Source organism: Molossus molossus, unplaced genomic scaffold (genome assembly GCF_014108415.1).
Source record: "Molossus molossus isolate mMolMol1 unplaced genomic scaffold, mMolMol1.p scaffold_m16_p_16, whole genome shotgun sequence".
Classification (NCBI taxonomy): Eukaryota; Metazoa; Chordata; class Mammalia; order Chiroptera; family Molossidae; genus Molossus; species Molossus molossus.
The window spans coordinates 44,107,571-44,133,734 of NW_023425351.1; the positions used below are offsets into that span (position 1 = coordinate 44,107,571).

A 26,164-nucleotide genomic window follows, 5' to 3' on the forward strand; every position below is an offset into this window, starting at 1 on the left:
TGAAATGTTGAAGGGTCTTCTTGAAGAAAAAGATAAAATATATGAACAAACAAAATGGCAATGAATACATATCTATCAACAATTGAATCTACAAACAAAATGAACAGGCAGAACAGAAACATTCTCATAGATACAGAGAACATTTTGTTGGTTGCCGGATGAGAGGGGGGTTGGGGGAATGGGTGGAAATGGTGAAGGGATTAAGAAGTACAAACTGGTTGTTAGACTGACAAACCTCAAAGGGAAAGGGGGTTGGGGAGTAGGAAGAAATAAACCAAAGAACTTATATGTATATATGCATAACCAATGGACACAGACAACAGTGTGGGGAAAGGCAGGAGGGGGTCAATAGGGGAAAAATGAGGAACATCTGTAATACATTCAAGAATAAAGATAGGTTAAAAAAAAAAAACTAGGAAAAGGATAAAATATTAGTTGAAGATAAATTTCATTCTGGGCATGGGGAGAGCAGCTGAAGCATTCTTACTTATACTCTATTTAGCTATTTCACTTATGCGTCCCAAGGGCCCCTGTGTGGCAGAGAATAGCAACTGTTACATCAGAGAACTAGAGAACCCCCAGACCACCCCAGACTGGGTCTCTGAGAGGCCAGGCAGGCACCCTCTGGCCTGGAAGGAACTATATCATCGTTGGAGAAATGCACTGGGGAATTCACGGGCAGAGAAAAATCCCTAAGCCTCCAATCAGGCTTCACCGCGAGGCCCTGCCTGCTGGGAATCCACAGCTCGTGGCAGTGGAGCTAGCCTCCCTGCTCCCACCCTGTGAGACCTCACTCTGGAACGTGGGCCGGGCCCCTACAAGATCCTGTGCCAGGCTCTCCCTTCCGGTGACCTGATCCTCACCTTTAGGGAGACCTCCTTTCTTCCAGGTCTCTGAGCAAAGGCAATCTGCCTGGATCTGAGATGCTGCCATGTAGGTAGACATTTTGCCTTGTACTTATGATCTAGAATTGACCTGTTTAATGAAGACATAGGCAAAGACCAACTTCTAATTCAAGCTTCCAGGTGAGGAACAGAATCCTCATCTCTCCTTTGGTCTCATGCTCTCTGGAGAACTCATGAGCAACAAGTCTAAGCCCCAAGGATTTTTGTGGTGGTTGTTTCTATCATCATCATTATCATCCTCAAGATAACAATAACAAACAAGACCAAAATTTATGGAGCATATGGGATCACTTTATTTATCCCTCACAATAATCCTATGAGATCGACTCTTATTATTATTATTCCCATTTTACAGATAGAACAACTGAATATTAGACAGCCTAAAGAACTCAGCTAAAGTTATTCATTTGAATCCTGAGAGAGTTGAGACTTAGATTCACATACTCTGACCCCAGGAATAACTGCTCAGCCACTCATTATACTAAACAGCTTCCAGAAGAACAGCTACTCTATAAACCCTTAGATGGAACTGCTAACAGTTTTTCCTTTTCCTTTCTCAGGGTTCCACACCGCAGATTGTGACCGTTTCTCAGAATACTTCTGAAAAACAGTAGATGAACTAGACTTGCTGGGAACATCCTTCCAAAATTCAAAACCGCAGGCCAGAGCCCTAGCAGGGCATCACAAGGTCAAGATAACAATTATTCCTAAATTTCAAAATGCCTTTCTTTCAAGCTTTTGTGCTCAGATTACAAAATAATTGAGCTGGGAGAGAGTTAACCAAAGATGCAATCCAATACAGCCATGGTAATAAATACTTGAACGATAGGTTATATGTGGGGGTGGGTTAGGGGAGTGTCCTGCTTCTTGTTATTGTCTATTTTGTTTGCTGTCTGTGGGGCCCTCTGTTTCTGGGGGAAATGGTAGTATTTTCGGCAAGGGGCCCTATGGATCCAGGAGTATGGCTGGCCCTGGTACATATGCATTTATTGTAGAAACCCTTTTGGAATGTAAGCCGACTCTTTAGAGTTCAAATGCTCTGCAAGTTGGCTGAGTCTACCCTTTGCCTCAGGGAATACTACAGTTCACCAGAGGAATCAGATCCACTTGTAATCATCAGGAAATTCCTTCAATTAATACAGTCAGTCATCCATTCCAAAGCAAGCCCACGGCCTGCAATTCCTCACCATTACCTGTTCGATCCCCAATAGCCCTTGTTTTTCAAGCTTTATCTTCATGGCCACCATCCTCACGGTAATGCTTCAAGGATTTACTTGGGACCAGTGAAAGTCATCCTCAACGTCCTTCCCTTCAGGGCAGATAGTCTTGTCATTTCCCTCTCTGTCTTCTCCACTGCTGTCCTCTTCGCCTTCCCCGAGCCCCTTCCTGTTCTCCTAGCTGTCAGGCTGTGCCGACATGGTGCCAGTGACCAGTTCCGATCACCAGTGGTAGGAGCCTGGAATGCCCACCGTCACGGCGCTTACTCACCACTTCCTCAGTCCGACCTTGCAGGTTTCTGCTTCGGAACTCCGGAGACTCACGTAAGGGAGTTCAAAGTCCACTAATTTTTTCATGACTAGAGAGAGAGGGGAGTCTTACTGGTTGAAATAGCACAGGTGGTTTACACCCAGTGCTTTAAATTGAGAACATATAGCATTACGTAAAGAATAAAATATAGTAATAGTCTTTCATTTGTATGTAATTTTTAGCTTTCTAAAGTTTATTAAAAATAAATAAATAACATTTTATCTTCATCCGCACCTTGAATGAGCAATATTTTTACACTGTGATACAGATGAAGAAACTGAGGTCCAGAGAGGTCCAGTGCCTTTGCCAGCACACCACAGATCCTAGTGGCCAAGTCAACTCATAAAACCCTTCACTTCCAACTTAAAATCACCTCCCTACAGCTTCTTGAGGACATATGTAAACTACTTTGAGATAACTGATCGCATTTCACAACTAAAAAAACTTGCAATATCTAGAAATGCACTGTAGAGAAAAGCAAAAGGTATGTGAATAGGACTGTCGTTTTTCACTATCTCATTGTATCTTTTTTAAGATTCTAAGAACTTATAGCATCAGTACTTTATAGCAAATATTCCTTAACAAGGAGAGGTGATGGCGTGGAGATGTCCTGATGTCTGGAGTCTGGCACTCCATTCACAGGGGGTCCTGGTGGCTAGAGGCCAGCAGCAGGGTGCACTGGTCAAGGTGGATATCAGGACTGGGACCAGGGCAGGCACAAGAGGAAGTGCAGTTACTTCTGGCTCCTGTCCCTGACACCCTTCTGGAGCCACACGTCCCTAGCTCACCCTGAACACAGACACAACCTCCCATCCCAAACGTTTCATCCAGGAGTGGAGAACAGCCGTAGGACTACACACTGGGGACTTTCCCTGGGGGGTGACCAGCCCCTCAGCAGTGCTCCTGCATCTCTGGGCTGAGCACCTGCCCACACAGCCTTCCTTCCGTCCTTACCGGAGAGCGTGTCCTCTTTGCAGAACCGAATGAGAAATAGGCCGAAGTAGCCCAAGAGCTCCCGACACAGTCCGATTTTGTGTGACACCACCTTTAACCAAAAACACAAGAGAGGGAGGGAGTTAGAAGTGTCCGCCATGTTTACTGTGACGTGCAGAATTTGAAATTGCCTGTCAACACAATAAATAGTCCTTCTATGGGCTAGCATACATTAAAAGAAATGTTTTCTGAATCTAAAATGGTATATACTTGTTTTAGAAATTTAGAAATTAAAAAAAATTTTTGAGTGAAGAAAAAAAATCTGTCCCACCACAATGGTCATTAATTGGCCTCAGCTGAGGCTGGTTGTCCCTTCTCAGAGTCGCCCAGATTGTCCTTGGATTTATTGTCCACTGGAGGGCAGCACTCATTCTCGAGGAACATCTGTCCTGCGGTATTTACCTCCTGGGCTGAATTACCAGATACTGGGAAAAGAGATAGTCCTCACTGCTTGGCTGTCATATAATAGGATACCACAAGCCTGCTTCTCTCTGAGGTCTCCTGTGATATTCAAGTCTAATATGCATGGTGTTTGCACGGTGAAATCCTCAGGTCCCAGGCATGAGCTGCCTTCATTTCATATTCCTTTTTGACCTTCACATCAAAGGGCTTTCATTTCAACAACAGTGTGTGCATTTTTACCAATGGGTCACAAGGCTATAACCTCATAACATTCCCTTAGCAGTAACTACCATGCTACTACCCCAGACTCTCCATCACCACCCACCCAGCTCAACCGTTTCCTTTACAAGACTCGACTCCTGAATGATTTCTTTGCACATCCCATCTGAATTCTCTATAGGTCATCTTTAACCCCCAAGGATTTGCCTTTATAGCACTGTGCATGAGCCAACACTTTAACCACGGCTCCAAGTTCTCATGACGCAAGTTGTACAAAGAGGCTCAAAGAGGGACTTGTCAGAGATGTAAACATTACCTCGTGAGGCAGTCTTGTGAGGAGGATGGTTTGAGTGGGTGTTCTCAATGCAGTCTTACAAATAAAGAACCTAGGAACTTCTCACAACTTTTCCCCAGCACTAGTCCTCGTTCTCATCTCCCTCTCTTTCTTCCCCACGCCCTTGCAAAAAACCAAACCAACAAACAAAAAAACCCAACAAAACACAAAAACAGAGGGCTCCTCTCTGTGTGTGGGAGGAGGGGCTGGGGGGAGTGTGTGCTGGCAGGTAACAGATTATAACTTGCCCTAGAGTAAATACGACCCGTGTCCACTCAGCTTAGATTTTTCTCTTCTCTGACTCATTCAGTGAACTCAGCGAGCTCACATGCCAACGTGAAGGAGTACGAAAGGAGAATGGACCTTTTATAATCTATGAAGACATAAGTACAAGCACCTTCTTTTGAGAGCAGTAAGCATCTACAAAGTGAAATAATAATATTTCCATCTTGGCAAATGTCAATGATGCTCCAAAACACAAACACCAGCAATAAAGCTACATTAGCACAAATGTATAAACTCCGAACAAAAAAGATTTTTAGTTTATTGCTGGTCCTTAAAGAGCCCAGCCAGATGGGGGTGGGGTGGTCAGGAATGGCAGCGAAAGTGGCGCCCGGTGTGCCTGAGAACATACAGAACAACATTTACATTTTCATTCAGGTGACAGGATTTCCAGGGCCTGGAAGAGAATACACATTTCTGCCTGGACAAGTGCTCACTTTTCCTGTTGTGGAAACTCCGAGGGTAGAACCTCCAGTTACACTTAACTAATGCTAATGATGTCAGTGTCATGGGCTGGAATTTCTCACAAGCCAATGTGATGGGAAGAGAAAAAGTACATTTTTCTGAGATCAAAAATGTATCTAATTAATCCTATGCTATTAGTTACAAAGGGAAGTGGACCAAACAGATGGTAGTGTGGAACCCTAGTCTTACTGCCCAGTTCCACACCACCTCAACATCAGTGACAATACCATCATAATAAATAACCAAAACCACTACTGTTGATGGAACATGAGCTATTTCTTACAATTACTTACATCGTCTTGAAAGGCTAAGTAACTTACCCAAACTCACGGAGCTCTCACGTGACATCATTATCATTTGAATCCGGGCCTTGTCCTAACCTCAGCACATCAGAGACCCCAAACTCCCACCAGCAGCCTACTTCAGCTACAGGTGTGTCTAGCTTGGTCAGTGAGCCCAGGATGTGAAAACATGTCAGTAACGATGTTGGCAGGCGGGCGGGCGGGGAGGGGGGTTGCTCTCCAGGCTCCACGGGCCCTACCATTTCCAATTGTCTTACATCTGCAGCTGGGCCTCAGTTACCTGTCCAGCCCCAGAGGTGTCTGAGTTTACGGTCCCCATCCTCAATATTACCGTCCTTCTCCTTCATTTATGTGCCTGTCTCTCATTTTGTAGGTCCCGGGAGAACAACTGAGGGAACTATGATTTTGGGGTTGCTGTTGTTGCTGTTGTTGTTTTATAAATTTCCTCAAGTATCAAGCACCAAGACCTTTCGTACTGTTTAGAAAGATCGTTCTGGAAATCTATCTATACAGGAGATGAACAAGACTGGAAACAGGAAGACTATTTGGGGGCTGCTATAGAAATCTAGCTGAGCCCTGGCCGGTTTGGCTCAGCGGTTAGAGCGTTGGCCTGCGGTCCAGAGAGACCTGGGTTCGGTTCCCGCTAAGGGCGTGTACCTCGGTTGCAGTTTGTCCCCGGCCCCGGTTGGCTGTGCGGGTGGCAGCCACTCGATATGTCTCTTTCACGTCGATGTTTCTCTCTCTCCTCTTTTCCTCTCTCTCCCTCCTGCTCTATCTGTACAAGAAAAAAAAAAAAGAAATCTAGCTGAGAAGCGGAGGCCTCGAAGGAAAGGTGTGGGGGAGAGGAGAGGAGCGGGAGAGGGGGACTAGGAGACAGCCCTGGGATACATGACAGGAGGATTCGGGGTGAAGGAGGACGAGCCTGGGGAACTTCTCAATAGATGGCCTCAGCAACTAGGTGGGTCAGCAGTACAGGGGCCGTGAAAAGGCTGGGTGTGTGTGTGCAGTGACCTTAGCAGGGAGAAGTGTCCAAAATGATCAGAGCCAAGATCTAGAGAAAGGGTGTTTCCTACCTGGGAACACAAACTGATCTTCTAAGGCCAGGAGCATACGCTTGGGCTTAAATCTCCAGGCTAAAGAGAGTCACGGTGCAGAGACCCCCCCCCCCCACATACACACACCCCCTTAGGTAAAGGTGACCTGAGAGCTGGGAGCCCAACAGGGGGAACTTCTGTCTGTTTCAGGCTCAGAAGGCATCAGATACCATGACCCCAGCATGAGAACTTACTGTCCTTGGCAAGGTCATAGAAACTTTCCCACTTCCTCCTGTTTACAAACTTTATATTCTCCTGTGTATGTTTCTCTGGAGGACTGGAACTAAAACCCTTCAAGGAAAGGGGACTGAGAACAGTGTATAGGTATGAAAGATGGTGTCCCCTCCACAGCCGAGCTCAGAGAGAGGACGGGCCCAGGGACAGGGCTGGTCACTGGCACATCTGAAGAAGGGGAGGATGCTTTCTGGGTCTTGCCCTTGGAGTCCTCCGAGAACCGACTGACACTCAAGTCTGGCACAGAATTAGACCTGCTGGGATGTTGGTTTGGGGGGTTTTCCCTGTGAGGGAGGAGAAACAACTCTTTCAGCCTTGGAGAAATCTATGTCACTCTCTCCCAGAACCTGTCACCAGCCCACCTGGGTGTGGCCTGTTTCAGGCTCATCTGGGCTCCACTCTCCTTCCTGCTCCCAACCATGGGGCACCCCATAACAAAGCACTTTGTGTATTTCCAGGGCTCACCCCTGGCTGAGTTCCGGGGAGCTGACAGCAGCCTTAGGAAGACCCTGAGATCGCTGGGAAGTTGATGCCCAAAGGGAGAGTAAAACCAAAGAGGCCTGGGGGGGCTGGCTGTAGCTCAGGTTCCTCGGCCAGTCCCCCAGAAAATTTCAGCATCTCTACAGATAAGTCACCCAGGAAACTTCCCGAAGGTAACTGCATCCTAGTCCCTGCCTTCAAACAATGCTTCCTGCATTCAGTCCTGGGGCAGGAGTCCGGATGAAGCTTACCTCTAGGACTCTTTCGGCAGTGTCTGATGTTAGGATTTCGACTTGCACGCTCCTTCCATCAGGCAGAAAGATGTCCAGAAGGGCTTTCTTGGTAGTGATGCTGAACGTGCCCTGTGAGCAAAGGGAAAACACAGGAAGCCCCGGAGCACCCCCAGTGGGCACCTCACGGCATCAGCAGCACCCTCTCCCCGGGCCCTGAGGGTATACAGTACCCGGAAGCCCAGGAGAACCCAGGGAAGAGATTTGAGGGATGGAGTTTTGGGGGACAGCGTGGGGGTAGGGAGGGGTGTGGAGAGGGGCCAAGGCAATGCAACGACATATAGCTTGAATAATTTCCAAATGAACAAGGCATCCATTTTTGGGAAAAAATCATCCATGTGACCCTTGGTGGTTTCAGATTTTTAATATTTCCAAGCATCCCTAAAAGTCCATAAAATGCAGTAATTTATGATTCTGCTACACCAAATATCTGAAGTGTGCAAACTCTGAGGCCGGCATGTGGAAGCAAGTTGCTATCTGTGCATGGGCGCCCCGCTGAGGGCAACACCCCGTTCAGCGAAGCTCTGCTTGTGCTCATGATTCGCAAGGGCATGTGTGCTGCAAACCTGGGGACGTGTGGGGTTCTCGGATGGCGTGCTCTAAAGTGTCAAGGACACACCAGAGACACTGGAAGGCCATCAGAGTTTAGGAAAGTCCGAAGCTGAGACTGATTGGTGCTCAGTTTCTACAGAGAGAGGGACCCCAGGAGGAGGCGTGGCCAGTTGCTGCCCAGACGGGCCTCACAAAGTGGCTGGATCTGCGGGTGCACTGCTTCTAGTACCTCCCAGCGGGACCCTGTCAGTCCACAAGCTGCCTCATTTCTGGGAGGCTGATTCAGGTCACAGACTTTCTCATCCCGGTTCTATGAGAGGATTAACCCCGAATGCTCTAATATCCACTGTATGCAGGGAGTTCACTCTTTCCTGGCATTTAGAGTGGCACTAGTTATGGGTCATTCCTGGGAGAACTGAGTCACTCAAACCACTGTCTGTGTTCTAAGCCTACTACATAAGCCAGAAGAGTAGTGATACAGAGGGCAGAGCTGGGGGAGGGGGCTCATCTCAGTGACTAAAAAGTTTGCATCCAGTCCAGGTCACCTTCCTTCTTGGTATCAGGAGAGGAGATCCAAATGACCATCTAAAGGTTGTTTGGGGGTTGCAGAGTTGGGGCTCAGGTAAGCTGACCAGGTGAAACCTCTCCCCCATAACAGGCAGCGACTCCCCTCCCCTGAATCCCACTCTTCTCCCACCCCATTCACAGACCACAGAGTAGACACCAGGCTAGGTGGGGAATGCGGGGGGTGAGGGGGGGAGTCCACACTGCCCAGTTACCTCAGACGTCCAGTCATATTAGTGACAGGCTTAGCTTTGACTTTAGTGACAGTGAAAGCTTTGACTTTAAATTTTAACTCTTCCTTCCCTGCTCCCCATACTTACAATGACTAGGTTTCTATGATTCTGAGCCTAACTACTTTAGAAGAGATAATCTGCTGTTTTCTAAATTCAAAGGGTTGGTAAAAAATATTTTTAAATGTATTATATCTACGTATGCAGGTGGCCTGTATATATAGCATATCATTTATGAATAATATATCTATGTATTTATTAGACACATATATAGCATTAGAGTGCTCAGTGCTAATTGCTTCACGCATAGTAGCTCATTTGATTATCATAACCACTCCGTGAGGCATATATACTTACCACTCCTCTTTTTTCAGATGAAGTAAAGTTCACAAAGGTTAAGTAAGTTGTCTGAGGACACATTACTTCTAGATGGTGACAGAGGGAGGGTCCAGGGCCAGAGCTTCACATGACTCTAGGGCCTGGGCTCTAAACAGGCTGGACACCTACCCAGCCGGCACAGGAAGGTTCCAGGATGAGCCTGTCCGCAGCACTGGATGGACCAGATGTTTGTGTAACCCCCGCCCCTGCACATGTTGAAACCCTAACCTCCGCTGTGATGGTATTTGGAGATGGGGCCTTTAGGAGGTGACTAGAGTTAGGTAAATTCATGTCCCTTATCAAAAGAGACACCAGAGAGTTTGCTCTCTTTCCAGGCATGCACAAGGAAGAAATTTATTTCTCACAGTTCCAGGAATTTCTGTTGTTTAACCCACCCAGTCTGTGTTTTGTCGCGGCAGCCCAAGCAGGCTAATACAAATGTAACAGTTACAGCGTTCCTTTCACTCCCCAAAGGGTCAAAGTCTGAATAAGTTATATGGTCACCATGTTACCGCCATAATACCAGCATAAAGTACCTCCCTCCACACAGAATAGGCTTCTGGCTGCATGATTTAAATTAGCCACTTACTGATCACTGTTAATTTTCAAACAGTCCTGGGGCTACTTGTCAGGACTGGCCTCTGATTCAGCAAATGCTGAACCACTACCAAGTTTTCCCTCCAAGTGTCCAGTGCTGGGGCGATGCATTTCCCAGAATCCCTTGAGGATCACTGCAAGCCCTTCCACAGAATGTGAGGGCCACTGGTTTCCCTCTTCCACAGCACTGGCCCTGAGCAACCCCATACAACCTCAGCCACACTTCCTTCACCTCTGCCTTCCCAGGAGAATTCTGGAAGCCTTCCCTAGTTCCCCTGCAGTCGTGATAACTGATTGATGGTGAACCACAGCAAGATCCCAAGACTCCATACTTAGCTGATACATAGGTGGTCAGGGGTTAGGGGTTCCTCAGAGCAACTGTTGCAAATAGTCCCTTTCCAGGTACACCTTGCCTAGGTCTGGGTTCTTAAAGGGTTTGGGCCTATAATCACAAACACCCCTTACCTAGCAGAAAACCACTCACAAAATAAATGGAAAGAATGTTACTGCTTTTTTTTTTTTTTTTTTTCATTTATCTTCAGATAGAGCCGGAGGGAGAGATGGAGGAAGAGAGAGAGCTAAATATCGACTTGAAAGAGATACATCGACTGGCTGCCACCCACACAACCCCAACCGGGGCCAGGGACAAACTGTAACTGAGGTACGTGCCCCTAGCGGGAACCAAACCCAGGACTCTCTGGTCCGCGGGCTGACGCTCTAACCGCTGAGCCAAACCGGCCAGGGCAATGTTACTGCTTTTTGATAAAATTCTAAAGGGAAGCCTAGCATTAATTTAGATTACCTCAATGTAACTCCCAACTCAAACCATATGGCAGACCAGTAAGACATCTACATTATATGAACAGCTAAAATGAAATGAATGCATATCTTTATTAAATGCTTCGGCAAAAGAAAAGTGAGGACGCATTTGGATTGGTAGAGTGAGTCAGACTGTAGCTGGTCCTAAAATCAGACAATCCAGGATTTTATTAAATGGCAAAAGGAAGCCACGTTGGTTCTGGGCAGGGAAATGGAACGATGGAAATGCAGTTACAGAAAGGTTTGGCTGCCAGTGTGGTGAAAATTAGTGGCAACAGGTAAAAATAAAGGAGTCAGGAAATGAATCAGGAAGATATTATCAACACTCATATCCCATCAGGTTCTGAGTCCTGTATGTTTTACATCTTAAACTCGCTCTTGAATCCATCCACTTTTCATCTCCACTGCCAGCACCTTAGACCCAACTGACAACTCCTCCCCCTAGACCCGCCATGGCCTCCCGACTGGTCTCCTGGCTTCCCTCCTACCCACCCACCCCCAACCACACAGCAACCAGAGAAATAGTTCTTAAATGCAAACCTAAGAATGTTCTTCTCTCGCTCAAAACCGTTAATGACCCTCCACTGCTCATGGCACGCTGAAGGAAAACACTGTAGACTCTACTCACACCAACACTTCTGCCTCTAACCACTGCGAGTTAGCACAGAACCCACAGGTTTGGGTTCCGTCCCACAAGGCTGCTTCTCCCTAACTTCAGATGCCAGTCACAAGTCCGCGCCCCACACACTTCTGGCCAACCAGTTATAAATCGGATGTCCTCCTTCGATAATGTTCTAGGACAGCTCACAGAACTCAGGAAAGCTCTTTACTTATGGTTACCCGTTTATCATAAAAGACACAGCTCAGGAGGAGCTGAGTGGGAGAGATGCCCAGGGCGAGGTACATGGGAAGGGTGTAGAGCATCCATGCTCCCCAGGTCACCATCCTCCCAGCACCTCTCATGTCCATGGACCCTGAAACTCTCCAAACCCTATACTTCAGGGACTTTTACAGATTTCAGCATGTAGACGTGATTAATTAGTAACTCAGTGTCCAGCCCTTCCTCTCCCCAGGGCCAGGGAATGGGGCTGAAAGTTCCAGTCCCCCCCTTGAAGCTCTCGAGGGGCCCCAGCCACCAGTCATCTCATTAGCATACAAAGAGACACTCTTTCTTTGAGGTAACATTGGTTTATAACATACAGGTTTCAGGTGCGTAACATTATAATTCCATATATATCATGCTCTTAGAAGCTCTATGTAAGACATGCCTGTCATCCACCCCATCACTCAGAAGAATTGCAGCTCTGTTTCAGGAATAAGGTTCAGAGACAAAAAAAAATGTGTGTGTGTGTGTGTAATTATAATGTATATATAACTACATTATATATGATATATATAATTATATATATTCTGTCATAGACACCCAGCCCTTTGCCACTGGTCAGGATGAAACAAGTCAGTTGGCAACTGCCCCTCGCTTTCCTTCTTCCTTCTTTTCAGCAATTACGCCACAGGTTGCTGTGCCCCGTGGCGCTCTGACTCCATGAGGGAGAGAGAGGAAGGAAGGTGAGGGTGTTTTCCTTCAGCTGGGGCTGCTAATCTTGAAGCAAATGGCTATTTTCACCACAGCATGGAGACAGGCTCCGTGAGAATGAGGTCAACACAGAGACAAAGCGGCGCTTCGCATAGGGAAGAAGAGCTGACAGCCAAAATAGGTTTTCCATTTGTGATTTTGTCCCTCACAACTAAAACAGGTCTGACTAACATGGAATTAGCTGAGCTTCCTACCCACTCCAAGTGCTTATTTGTTGAACGCTCCTGGATATTTTATACGTAATTTGTTTAAAGCTGGGTCTGATGCTACATATCAGAGATTATGTAGTACATTTATTTTGATCAGTGCCCGTACAAATAGATATTTGAATAATCTTGGTGCCATATTTCTCAAAATAATCCAAGTGAGAGGATAAGAAAGTAGGGTGGTGGCATCTAAAATGGAACATTGAAACATTGATTGTTTACGTATATTGCCTCCCCCTCTGGTTCACCACCGCATATTTACACTATCTAATGTTAGAAGAGAACATCGATTAAAGTCTCCAATGTCCTGTTTGACACAGCAACAATGGTTTCAGTTGAGGTAACCTTCTCTCAGTGGGTACCGCCACATCAAGGGAAGCAAAAAGTGTAAGGACCCTCAACTCTTTGCCATTTGTTGGAGTGAAATGCGTTAGTTGGCAACTGGTTCTTGGTCTCTCTCCTTCTATGCAGCATGTCCTTCTAGTTGCCTCAGTCAGTGAAGTTCTGGCTCACACTCTACTTCAACCTTCTCCATTTTCCCCGAGCCTCCAACCACATCTACCTCCTCCCTCATCCCTACCGGTTGACCTCACCTCCTACAAGTCATGGAAGAAACAAGAAGGGACTCACTCTACTTCTACTCATAGACCTTGGACCGTGCCTGGGCCTTACCCAATCTTTCTTTCTCTTTGGCTCCCATTCAGTTTCAAGGGCATCCTTCCTCCACCTGATCCCAATCCATGTTTAGTCCTCCTTCCTCGTGTACCAGATACCACTGAACATCAAAACCAACCCCACCCACTCCAACTGTTATACTTCCCTTTTCTACTGGCTACTCCCCACTAGCAGGAAAACTTACTCAAGTTTTCTCATCTTGTGTTTAAAGACAACTAAACATATACTTTTTCTTTTATTTTTTATTTTTTTATCCTCACCCGAGGACATTTTTCCATTTTTTGTACAGAAAGATTGGGAGGGAGAGAGAGGAAGAGAGAGAGAGAGAAACATTGACGTGAAAGGGACACATCGAGTGGCTGCCACCCGCACAACCAACCAGGGCCAGGGACAAACTGCAACCGAGGTACGCGCCCTTAGCGGGAACCGAACCCGGGTCTCTCTGGACCGCAGGCCGATGCTCTAAACGCTGAGCCAAACTGGCAAGGGCTATACTTTTTCTTTAAAATGATACCATTTTAATGCCAGGAAAAACAAACTTTGTTCAAGAAAATAAAGCTAATTATAAACATCATTTGTTCAGCAGTAAGAAATATTTACATATTACAGTGATCAAAATACTGACTAAGGATTTAATTTTTTTTAAAACTGGGACATAAGAAAATTGGATAGAAAGGGGGAATGGAAGAAGGTAATATAAGAGAAAATAATCATCCCCCATAACAGGCAGGCACTGGATAATGTCTACAAATTGAAGAACTACAGAAAGTGAGAGATTTTATCATTAACCTCCAGATTTTTAAATCTCTGAAGAAAAAAATCTCTGAAGCCATCGCCTCTGGAGAGCAAAAGATAGTCATGTCATAATCCTTTTAGCATTATTTTACTTTTAAAACTATAAGTACATTTTGCTTTGAAAAAAACAAACATTTTTAGAATAATATGGTAAAGAGGATAAATAATAGCATTGAAAAAACTTATATTATGAGTTAAAAGCCAGCACACAACAGGTAAAACATTCCAGGTTTGGAGTAGTGATCAAGAAGGAATTTGGCTCTATTTGTGATAATTGGATTTTACAAGAATGTATATAATTAATAAAATGTAAAGGCAATACAAAAACACAATTGGAAGAAAAAACCAACTTGGTAGATTTGGATTGTAGAAAAACAAAACCTTAACTAAGCTGTCATCTTGATCTAGGATGGATCAGGAATCAAATGCACAGTTTACACTGGAAAATTTAACACATTTATCTTTTTAAAAATATGTTTCTATTGATTTTTTTAAGAGAGAGAGGGAGGGAGAGAGATCTAAAAACATAAATGTGAGAGAGAAGCACTGATCAGCTGCCTCCTGCACGCCCTCTACTGGGGATTGAGCCCACAACCCAGGCATGTGCCCTGACCAGAAACTGAACCAGGACCTCTCAGTCCATGGAAAGACACTTAATCCACTGAGCCACACTGGCTGGGCTGGACACATTTATCTTTAAGAAACATCAAAATCCTCCAAAGCTGCCTTAACACACTTTAAAACATGTGGTAATTCTTTTCCAATAGAATTTAATAACCTGAGAAATTTGTTAATTTCCCAAAGAAGATCATTCGGTGTGCTTTATTGATATTCTGAGCTGACAGCCATGGAGCTTATTACTGAGGTTTCCTATCCAAGAAACTTCATACTTGGATGTGCCAAGCTCTAAATTTCAATCACACTTATTAATGGGCTCTAATCATTTCACTACAAGGGAAACATTCTTTTTTTAAAAGAAATGTTTTATTGATTTTAGAGAAAGAGGAAGGGAGAGAGAGAAATATCTATGAGAGAGAAACATCAAAAAGCTGCTTCCTGCATGCCCCCTACTGGAGACTGAGCCTGCAACCTGGGCATGTGCCCAGACAAGGAATCGAACCGGTGACCTCTTGCTGCATGGGACGTTGATCAATCCACTGAGCCACACCAGCTGGGCAAGGGAAAGATTCTTAAGAAGAAATGGGAAAACAGTCACTTCTGAGATCTGCCAAACATAGCCAGAGTTGGCAAAACTCCCCAAATACGCAAGTCACCCCTGACTTACAGGCATACAAAAGCCACTCCAAATACCCTCTTGTCTTCTTTTTCTCAAACAGTTCACATGAGGCCACTAGAACATGACAGTTTAAGAACCAGAAACATAAAAATGTCTTTATTCTAAGACCTTGGTTTTGCCTTTTCAAAAGTCCCTTCCTTTTTAAGGTGATCATGGCAGAAGCACAGAGCATAGCAAGTCAAGGGGTCTAGACAAACAAAGCAAGGAGGGCATGGTGGGAGGCAGGCTGGGTAAGCTACCACCACTCTAGAAAAGCTCCTGATCTCAATGGAGAAGGGCTCCCTGGGTTCAGATCCCGGCTCTTCCACTTGAGAGATATGTGTCCTTGACCAACTTACTTAACCTGAAAAAGAGAGGCTAATAGCACCACCTCCACAAATTGTGAATAATAATTGAGATACTGCATCTAAAGCGTGGGCCCAGCCCAGATTAAATGCCCCCGGTAGAGGCAACCCCCCTTATTTTTCCAGGTTGCCTTTGCCATCTCTGATAAAGGCTTTCCTCGGATTCCTGGAAGGTCACATGTATTCATGTTTCTAACGGCGTGTGTTCTTGCCCAGAGACAGAAAGATGTCCTTGAACTTGCTGAGCCCTGGAGAGCCAGGCCTGTGAGCAAGTGATTGTCTGGCAATAACCACTTAGGAACTGCAGGTCAAGAGCTTGGCAGTGAAAATATCCAAGTGGGGTCCATTAACACGTAAGTGGGGGAACTACCCAGTCCCTGCTCCTTGCGCTCCTTTCATGGCCTGGCACAGCCATAGTCACCGCTGCTCACGCCAGCCCTCCCAGCTCCCACTAGCCCCACAGGAATAATTTTGCTGCGAGCTCGACCAGCTGACTCGCTCCCGCATTGGGTGCACCTGTTTACCTCTGAGCCCTCACTCCAGCCCTAGCAGGGGTCAGGGGAAGTCTCCCGGCAGCTAGAGTAGAAGGGGCCACTGCTTCCCTTTTCCTAATACCAGTCCCGAGTCTGTCTCCCAGATTGCTGGATATTATGTGGTTTGTTGTTTTTTAACCCCAGTGGGAAGGAAAAGCTAGAGTATAATCTTATTTCTTTCCCATCCTCGAAATCTTCCAACACCATCAGAGATGTCACTTCCTTTAGAAGGGCTCCCTGACCAAGGTGCCCTCTACCACGTTTCCAGACACACGTTCATCCTGGGTACAGTCTCCAGTGTTGTTGTATGTGACACAGCAACACTGGTTTCGGTTGACGTAGCCCTCTCTCAATGTGTGATCTCACATCAAGGGAGGCGAAAGGTTCAAGGACCACCCAACTCTTAGCCCTTCTCTCACCAGGCCACACAGAGAGAATGACAACATTTGGACTGCTCATAAAGCCACAGGAGGTGGCAGGGCCGAAAATGCTGCACCAGGGCTGAGAGGATGGAAATCTTGACACCCCCTAACCTCTCCTGGATCATGGCCTTATACATCATGTGTTCGGTTCCGTATCACAGTGCACAGTCCTTGATCACGGTGCTCACTGCAGTTAGTGACTCGTCCAGTGATTTTTCTGTCTTCCAGCAAGACAGTAAACTCCATGGCTGGACTGGTGCTGTTACTGGAATCTCCCCACCTCCAGAGAGATGTTGGCTCCTGGCCTCCACTTGATACATGTTTGTTCAAGGTACGAGCAGTACAGAACAGTACAAATCAGGACGGGGCACAACAATCGTAGGACAACCTTCCTGATTTAAGCATAATTTCCTTTTCAAAATCATAATGCAAACCTCCTTTATAAACTTTGTAGGAGTCAAGTTACCTCTGTCCTGTTCTCTTTTGAGAGGCAAACAGAAAACAGTGGAAAGAAATCATCTTTGAAAATGGTCAGGAGCCTGAACACTGGGCTTTCAGAGTGGCTGCCAAGTGCAGTGGACACCTGGCCGGGTCAGGGAGGAGGGAGCAGGGTCACCAGGCACCACAGGACTCAAGCCCTGCAGAAGCTGTCTTAGAGCAGTTAATGATGAGGGGCTGGGCTGTCTGGGAGCACCCCTCTGGGCCCATTCGACACCACGGGTGGCAGGGGAGGCCCACGGAATGTGCAGACATGCCACCTTTGAAGAACACGATCTCTCAGTATGGCTGGGAAGAGAAAAAGGACCGGCATTGATAAAGGTAGTGAGTACTTCACAAGTGGGAACGTTTGTCAGATGACATTTCAGTGCTTTAAAATCACTTAATCTTCAAAGCAACCCAAGAGATCAATAGGAGCTATTCTCCCCATTTTAAAGATGGGGGAAATGAGATACAAAGAGGCTAAGTAAATTGCCTCAAGCCACACAAATCAGAAGTAGGGCAGCCAAAGCTTGAACCTCAGCCACCTCAATCCTGAGCCTGCACCCAATCACTAAGCGAGTCCTGAGGCTGCTGAGTCAACAGTGGGGGTTAAAATGCTGGATCACGGCCCTGGCCGGTGTGGCTTAGTTGGTTGAGCATCATCTTGTGCACCAAAAAGTCAGCGTTTCAGGGCACATGTCTGGGTTGCAGGCTTGATCTCTAGTAGGGGGGTGTGCAGGAGGCAGCCGATAGATGTTTCTCTCTCACATCCATGTTTCTCTCCCTCTCTCCCTCTTCCTTTCTCTCATTTTCAAATCAATAAAAACATATTTAAAAAATGAATGCAATGTTAGGTCATGATATGAGGAACTGTGGTTAATGGCTTCACCGCTACACACTGTTCAGACCCTAGGGCAGAAACAAGACAGACTCAATGACTCCACTCCAGCTCCTCCCCAGCACTGTGTCAGGAAGGAGGTGGCTCAATAAGCTCAAGTCCTTCAAAGCTGAGGGATCGCCTGGGAAGAACTGATAAGAGACCTGAGCAAAACCCTGAAATAAAGGAGGAAAGAAATATGACCAACTAAGGGTAAAAAATATAATCCAAAAAAATAATACCACTAAAGAGATGAAAATGATGGATGTGTTAATAAAAATATGTCTTCTCTGAACTCAGACCTCAAAGAACAGATACAGGCCTCAGAAAAGAGGTAAAGTAGTGAACGGCTATAAAAGCAAGCTGGCAAAGTTCACAGAAGAAATGAAAGGGAACAATAAAACCATCGTGAAAATTTTATCAGAAGAAGCAAAAGGAGACACTGCCGAACACAGCTGGAGCATAAGTTATCAAAGTAAAATACTAAGAGAACTAAGTCAGGTAAAAATCTTTCAAATTACCAGGAAAAAAGATACTCAAAAAAAAAGATAAGCTCCACATTATCAATACCCATGAATCATTTTTAAAAACCACAGTGCAGCCCTGGCTGGTTTGGCTCAGCAGTTGGAGTGTTGGCCCTCGGACCAGAGAGTCCCGGGTTTGGTTCCCGCTAAGGGCATGTACCTCGGTTGCAGTTTGTCCCTGGCCCGGAATGGGGTCATGTGGGTAGCAATTAGTCAATGTGTCTCTCTCACATTGATGTTTCTCTCTCTCTCTTCCTCCCTCTCTCCCTCCTGCTCTATCTGAAGATAAATGCAAAAATGTCCTCGGGTGAGGATTAAAAACATAAAAACCACAATGCACACACATAAAGGGTAATAGAACCAAGGCCAAGGATCCCTCTGTGTACTGACATGGAATGATTTGCAAGATGTAAGTTTTAAAATACGAGATTCAGACGGTGGGTAGGAGTATGTGACTATTTGCAAAACAAAAATGATATTCATACATATGAATGTTTGTATGTGTACAGAAATGTGAAGAACACACATTAAACTGTAAAACACAGTTGTCTCTGAGGTCTGTGTCGTAGACCCTTGAGTGCTGTTTGAATGTTACCACTGTCATCACTTCAACAACACACTTTTCAAAGAAAAGGAAAACATGTGTATGTGTGTGTTTTTATCCTCACCTAAGGATATGTTTATTGATTTAGAGAGAGGAGGTGAGAAAGGGAGGAACGGAGGGAAGGAGAGAAAGAGAGAGAAATGTGAATGTAAGAGAGAAACATCGATTGGTTGCTTCCTACAAGCGCCTGGACTGGAATCAAACAGCAACCTAGGTATGTGCCCTGACCAGGAATAGAACCTGCAACCTTTTGGTGTATGGGATGATGCTCCAGCCAACTGAGCCATCTGGCCACGGCTGTGTGTGTATTTTTTAAACCATCAAGAATATGTGAAAATACAAATGACTACACTCTGGAAGGCTCTAGGGTCATTTCTCAGGTTTGGTGGACCAGTAAGTATATCAACACAGTTGAATGACTGAATAAATAAAATTTGCTTCTACTTTTTACAAATCTGATCATGGTATCAGTTTTCCCCAAGCCAGGGACCCAGTTCAATAATATCATATCATTGTACAACTAAGCCTTTCGAAGTTTTTCTGTTCAGTTAAGAACATACCTTCAGGAGTAACAATGTGACCATATGTACAACTAGAACGTGTGATGCGCCTTGGGGAAGTTCCAGCCTCTAAGCGGACAAGCGGGCAGTGGTTCAGACCAACAAAGGAAAGTGAATTGCTGTAAGTCTTTCTGCCAAGATTGGATTTTCTCTGTACAACAGTACAGTTGGGAGCAGAGAATGAATGGACAAGTAGTGGTGGCATGACTATCACTCCTGCCCTGCCGGCGTCACCATGGCTCACTTGGAAATCTCAGCTACAGAGGTGACATCCCTGCACTGTCACGAGCCCCTAATGATAAAAGGTTCTCTTCTTCATGGCCAATTTTGAGGTGTGCAATGCTCAAGCTACAGAAAAAAAGATAACTGCTTCATTAAAATGAGCTAAAGGTCAAGTGGCACACTTAATTTTCCATCCAGAGTCAAAACCTCCAAAAGAACAAAACAGGAACCATCCTCCAGTGTACTCAAAAAAAAAAAAAAAGTATTTTACCTGAGTCCAGGCTCTGTGGAGCTGCTGGCCAGAAACACACATGTGGGTAACATAGAGACCTGTTCTGCAGCGAAATAATCACCTTGGTAAAGAATAGCAAGCTTACCAGCTGTACCAGTTTTAAAAAATCAACGAAGACATCACTTCGCAACATGTTTGGGTCCACAGTTACTGAAAAACATGGACAGCGAGCCAGGTTAGCATAGGGTTGGGGTGACTTCTCTATTAAATTGCTCTGACTTCCAGGCCTTGCGGCCTCCTTGAAGGCAGCTGAGGTTGTGATCTCTCAAAGAGCTGCAAAGCCTGCTTCCTCCAGGCAGCCCTGACAACAACACGAGCCCATCACACCCGTCCCAGGTGATCGTTTCCAGATTCTCACTTTATTCATGCACACTCGGTTGTTCAATATCCACCTCGCCAAAGAGAACGCACAGGTCATGCTGATGATACGGGGAGAGGCCAGGCCTGGAAACTGACCCCTTAAGCACATGACCATTTGTGAAAAGGCCAGGGGTTTGCGGGAGCATGTCTCTAAGACGTGAGAAAACACACCAAGAGAGATGGAAATTCAAAAAGGATTACATTTTGAGCTTGAAAGGGCTTATTTAATAGGTCGGAAATAGGTATAGTCTCCATTACAAAAGATACATGGGAAATAGGTGACATCTAGAATTTTTTCATTTACTCTGCTTAAAAAAAAAGTGAAATAACAAAGTAAATTGATAGTTGCTGGCCTAGAATGATCTGTAAGCTATATATTTTAGGAGGGAAAGAAACCAGCATACAGAACAAAAAACTTTTTTGTTGTTATGAGGGACATCAGAGGGATAGTTGGTGAAGTTTGAATAAAGTCTCTAGATAGTATTATTGTATCACTGTTAATTGCCTGATTTTGATAACTATACTGTGGTTATAGAGGGGAATGTCCTTGGCCTTAGGAAATACACACATAACTGTTTAAGGGTGAAGTGGCTTGTGTGTGCAACACAAGTATCTCAAAAATTATATACAATATATATGAATATATACACACACGGGAAAGCGAAAGAATGATAAAGCAAATGTAAAATGTTAACATCTGGGATGTCTGGGTGAGGAATACACAGAAATTTTTGCATTACATTTTGCAGCTTTTCTGTAAGTCAGAGAATCTGTCAGAATAAATAGCTTTAAAAAATCAGATACAGAAAAATGTGTAGAGTAAGTTTTGATTAGTGTTGGACAAACAGGGATGTACATACACGCTAGTGTACACACAGATGGTTTCTAAGCAATACACAAGCCGCTTGAAACCATGTGTACTTCTAGAAGCTTGGGGCTTGGGGTAGAAGGGAATGTACCTTTCATTGTATAGAGTTGACCCTTGAACAATGCAGGGCTTAAGCATGCCAACCCCCACGCAGTTGAATATCACAGTATAACTTTTGACTCCCCCAAAATGTAACTACTAATAGCCTACTATTGACCGAAAGGAACCGTTACTGATAAGATAAACAGTAGATTAACATGTATTTTGTATCTTATATGTATTATATACTGTATTCTCACTATAAAGTAAGCTAGAGAAAAGAAAAATATTTTTAAAACCAAATACAAAAGCCACATGTTGCATGATTCCATTTATCTGAAATGCCCAGAACAAGCAAAGCTATCAAGACAGAAATTAGTGTAGGTGACAGGGGCTAGTAGGGGAGAGCACTAGGCAGTGACTTATAATATGTATGAGTTTTCTTTCTTGATTGATTTAAATAAAAGTTCTCAAATTACATCATGGTGATAGTTGCACCATCCTATAAATATACTAATAACCACTGAATTGTATACTTTAAATGAGTGGATTTTATAGTGTGCAATTTATATCTTGATAAATCTACTTTAAAAATCCAAATACCTACCATTTTGCAAATATTGTTCCAACTGGTCCCTCCTCTCATCAGCCATAGATGTGGTCATCGCAAGATAATACTTTGGTGGAAAGGGAGGCAGGCAATTTCCAAAGACCCGTCTCAGCTGAAAGACCCAGAAAACACATTTATATCAAAGATCCTCCAATTCAAGGTTGGTGAAATACCAAAGACTCCTCTTAGGGCACATCTTACTCTAGCACTTTATTTAAAATTAGCCCTTCCTGATTAAGCAAAAGAAACAAAAAACCCTCATAGATAACAGTATGGTATTACCAGAGGGAAGGTAGGAGAAGGTAAAGGAAGGAGGAATGGTGTTGGGAGGAAACTTGACTTGGGGTGATGAACACACAATACAATATACAGATGATGTATACAGAATTGTACCACTGAAACCTATGTGATTTTATTAACCAGTGTCACCCCAATAAATTCAGTAAACAATTTTTTTTAATTAACCCTTTCTGGTGGCCAAAGAAAGAGGAATACTTTGATTGGCTTAAGGAGGACTTTATTTCAGTATAGGTTTCTGGAGATACCATTAGACACATCACAGAATGACAACTCCAGCCTGAGTTTGGTAGATTTGGGGTACATTTTAATTTTTCATTTGTTTTTATAAGACTGTCCACAACTCACATCATACAGTTTTTCTTTAATTCATAGCTCAGTAGTATCTGTGATATCAATGACAATGGTTAGGAATTTTTATTTCCCCACCTGCCCTCCACCTTCACCAAATCTGAACTAACAGCAAACTTTTACAGCTTTGCTAATATGGTGGCTGGTAGCCACTAGTCACCTGTGGCCAAGGAGCACTGGGAACATGGCTAGTCTGAGCTGAGATACGCCACAGTGTAGAAACACAACTCAGAATACAAAGACTTAGTCTCCTAGAAAAGAGAATGTAAACTATCACATTTATAATTTTTATATTGACTATATGTTGAAATAATAGTTTAATATATTGGATTAAATAAAAAATATTATTAAAATTAATTTCACCTGTTTCTCCTTATGCTTTTTAAATCAGGCTACTAGAAAATTTTAAATTACATATGTGGCTCACATTTATTTCTATTGCAAAGTGCTGATTTATAGATTCCTATAAGGCTGACACACGATCCCAAGAGAAATCTGGTCAGGCCCTTCCCACATATAACCCAAAACAATGGCAATTATATTTATGCAATCTAAATGGTGTATGCATTAAAAATAATCTTTAAATTAAGATAACCAAAAGTGCATGTTGGTGCATACCAGCCCTACACCTAGAGCGGCAGCTTGAAGATCAGGCGCAGCACCGTTCTTTTAGGAGAAAGGAAACCAGTCAGAAACCCAGTCGGGCTTGCACACGGGACCCCTGGAGCAGAGGGCTGCCGTGCCCACTGTTACCATCGTCAATGGCGTAGAGGGAATGAAAGCGACATAAGAGAAATGAGACTGCAAATAGGTAAGGATTTTAATTCCGTGGCTTTTGTCACAACAACAGTGTGTATTTGGCAAATATTTACCTTGCAAGGGTCCTAACTTTAAAATGCCTGAAGAATCTGACCACTTCTCTCCACGCCCCCTGCTGTCACCCTGGTCCACACCACTGCCATCTTTTTTCAGATTATTGTAGTCTGCCAAGAAATCTCTCCGTTTACGCCACTGACTCCCTTCAGTCTATTCCCAATACAGAATCTAAGGTGATACTTTCAAATGTAACTCAGATCATGCTACTGCCTTGTTCAAAATCCCACATGGTTTCCCACCTCACTCGAGTAAAAGTGAAAATCCTTAAAATCATCTACAACTGTGCTATCTAATATGACGTCCATCAGCCACCTGTGACTACTTAAATTTATATTGAAATTAATTAAAGTAAAATAAAATTTTTAATTCAGTTTCTCAGTCATACTAGCCATATTTCAAATACTCAATAACTAATCAAAATGTGGCAAGTTCTTACTGAATTGAACAAAGCTGATCTAGAGCATTTTCATCAGCACAGAAAATTCTCCTGGATAGTGTTCATCTAAATCTAGAAAGTTACCAACTTTCTAGATGTTATTAACAGCCTGCCTGTCGGTAAGAGATAGCATCCTGGTGTGTTTTACTTGATCTGCTAGGTTGTTGGTTGGGTGATTTTTAGAGAATTTGAATTTGATTCCAACATTAATTTTGTGATTCAAAAATTTTAAAACTCATGCTCTGGAGGAAATACAGAATGGCACAGACACGTTGGAAGGCAGTTTGGCAACTTCCTAGAAGCTCATGTAGTTTGTAGTTTTACTATATAATATTTACTATGTAATATCCAGTAATCACAGTACCAGGTAAGTAACCAACAGATTTGAAAACTGTGTTCACAAAAACACTGTGTTCACATAACGTTTATAGCTGTTTTATTAATAACTACTCCCAACAGGAAGCAATCAAGATGTCATTCAATATGTGACTGGATAGACAAACGGGTACATCCATACAATGAAATATTATCCAGCAATAAAAAGAAATGAGCTACCAAGCCATGAAAAGACACGAGGAAACTTAACTGCATATTGATAAGTGAACGAAGACAGTATGGAAATGCTAAACACTGTACGGTTTCAATTATATGACATTTTTGAAAAAGCAAAATTATAGAGACAGTAAAAAGATCGATGGTCACCAGAAGCTTGGAGTAGGGGGTACTGAACTGGTGAAGCACATGGAATTTTTTAGAGAAGTGAAATTATTTTGTATAATGCTGTCATTGTGGATACATGCATGATGCTATGCATTTTTTGAATCTAGTGAACTTGACAACACAACCTTAATGTATAAAAATATTTTTAAAATCATATATGGGGTGGGGGAAAACCCAGGATGGAATTCAGAATATGACAAAAGAATTTCACTATGTTACAAATGTGTGAAATATTGCAATGAAGGAAAAAAGGTACCAACCTAAGCAATTTTGGAAATGAGTGGAGCCTGTAAAACCCAAGGCAAACGAACCTGTACAGAGGACTGGACGCTAGTAGATAGAGTTGTTTCTCACAGGGGTGCAGGTTGACAATTCTAATATTGCTATATGTGTGGCAGAATCGAACAATTAAGTAAACAGATGGTAGGTGGTAGGAACCTGAAAGAGTTCACACAGGCCAAAGCTGGAACAATTTGAGCAACAAAATAAAGCCATATGGAAGTATAATCCAAAGTATAAAGTAAATATCCAGGAGTCCATGCAAATATAAATGATGGAAGGAAGGAAGGAAAGAAGGAAGGAAGGAAGGAAGGAAGGAAGGAAGGAAGGAAGGAAGGAAGGAAGGAAGGAAGGAAGGAATAGGAGAGAACAGACAAATCTCCTGTGCAGAAGAATCTCAAATAATTTATGCAGACAGTCATCCCACAAGGAGACAGAGCATAACTCCCAACTCTTTAAGTGTAGGCTATACATAGTGACTTCCTTCCAAAGAATACACTATGGAAAAGGAGCTAAAAGAGTAACTTTACAGTACCCAAACCTGACCATCAATACCTCAGCCAGATGATCAAGGTCAACATCACAGTGGTAAGTCATGTTGATAGTAGGTGTCCTTGATATGATGTGATGAGAATGGCAGTTGACCTCTGTGATCTCCCTCCCCAAAACACATCACCCCAGGCTATTCATGTAAAAGCATCAGATTCCAATAGAGAAACATTCCACACAATACCTGACCAGTACTCCTCAAAACAGTCAAAGTCATAAAAAACAATGACAATCTAAGAAACAGTCACAGTTAAGAGGAGTCTAAGGACACAATGACTAACTGTAATGTGGCATCCTGGATGAGATCCTGGAACAGAGATAGGACATTAGGTAAACACTGAAGTCGGAATAAATTGTGGACTATAGTCAATAAGGTTGTATCAATACTGGTTCGTTAACTGTAACAAATGCACCATACCAGTGGAAAACAATAGGGAAAACTGGGCACGGGATACATAGGAACTCTCACTATCTTTGCAAATTTTTTGTAAATCGATAGTCTACAAAATTAAAGTTTATTTTTTTAAAAAGTGAATTCTGGCTTCCCTTGAAAAATCAGAAGGCCTGGAATCACTGGGTTTCTATTCTCTTAGGCAACTGTCCCCTTTGCAGACCTAGGCAGTCTCCACCACTGCCCGTTGCCTCTTGCCCAGTCTGTGCCTCTCACTTAAATTACCTGCCTAACTC

At 43.9% G+C, this 26,164-nt stretch overlaps 1 protein-coding gene across 1 annotated transcript in view; it reads right to left on the reverse strand.

The window, feature by feature from the left end:
- The window catches only part of SNX31 (sorting nexin 31), a 60,432-nt gene that overhangs the window by 28,222 nt on the left and 6,046 nt on the right, over nucleotides 1-26,164 (reverse strand). Inside the window, exons 3-7 of the mRNA XM_036263836.1 lie at nucleotides 21,967-22,081; nucleotides 20,178-20,242; nucleotides 7,489-7,599; nucleotides 3,387-3,477; nucleotides 2,394-2,481 (exon numbers count right to left, since the gene is read on the reverse strand). Coding sequence (XP_036119729.1) covers nucleotides 2,394-2,481; nucleotides 3,387-3,477; nucleotides 7,489-7,599; nucleotides 20,178-20,242; nucleotides 21,967-22,081 — 470 coding nt within the window. The remainder of the gene's footprint in view (nucleotides 1-2,393; nucleotides 2,482-3,386; nucleotides 3,478-7,488; nucleotides 7,600-20,177; nucleotides 20,243-21,966; nucleotides 22,082-26,164) is intronic.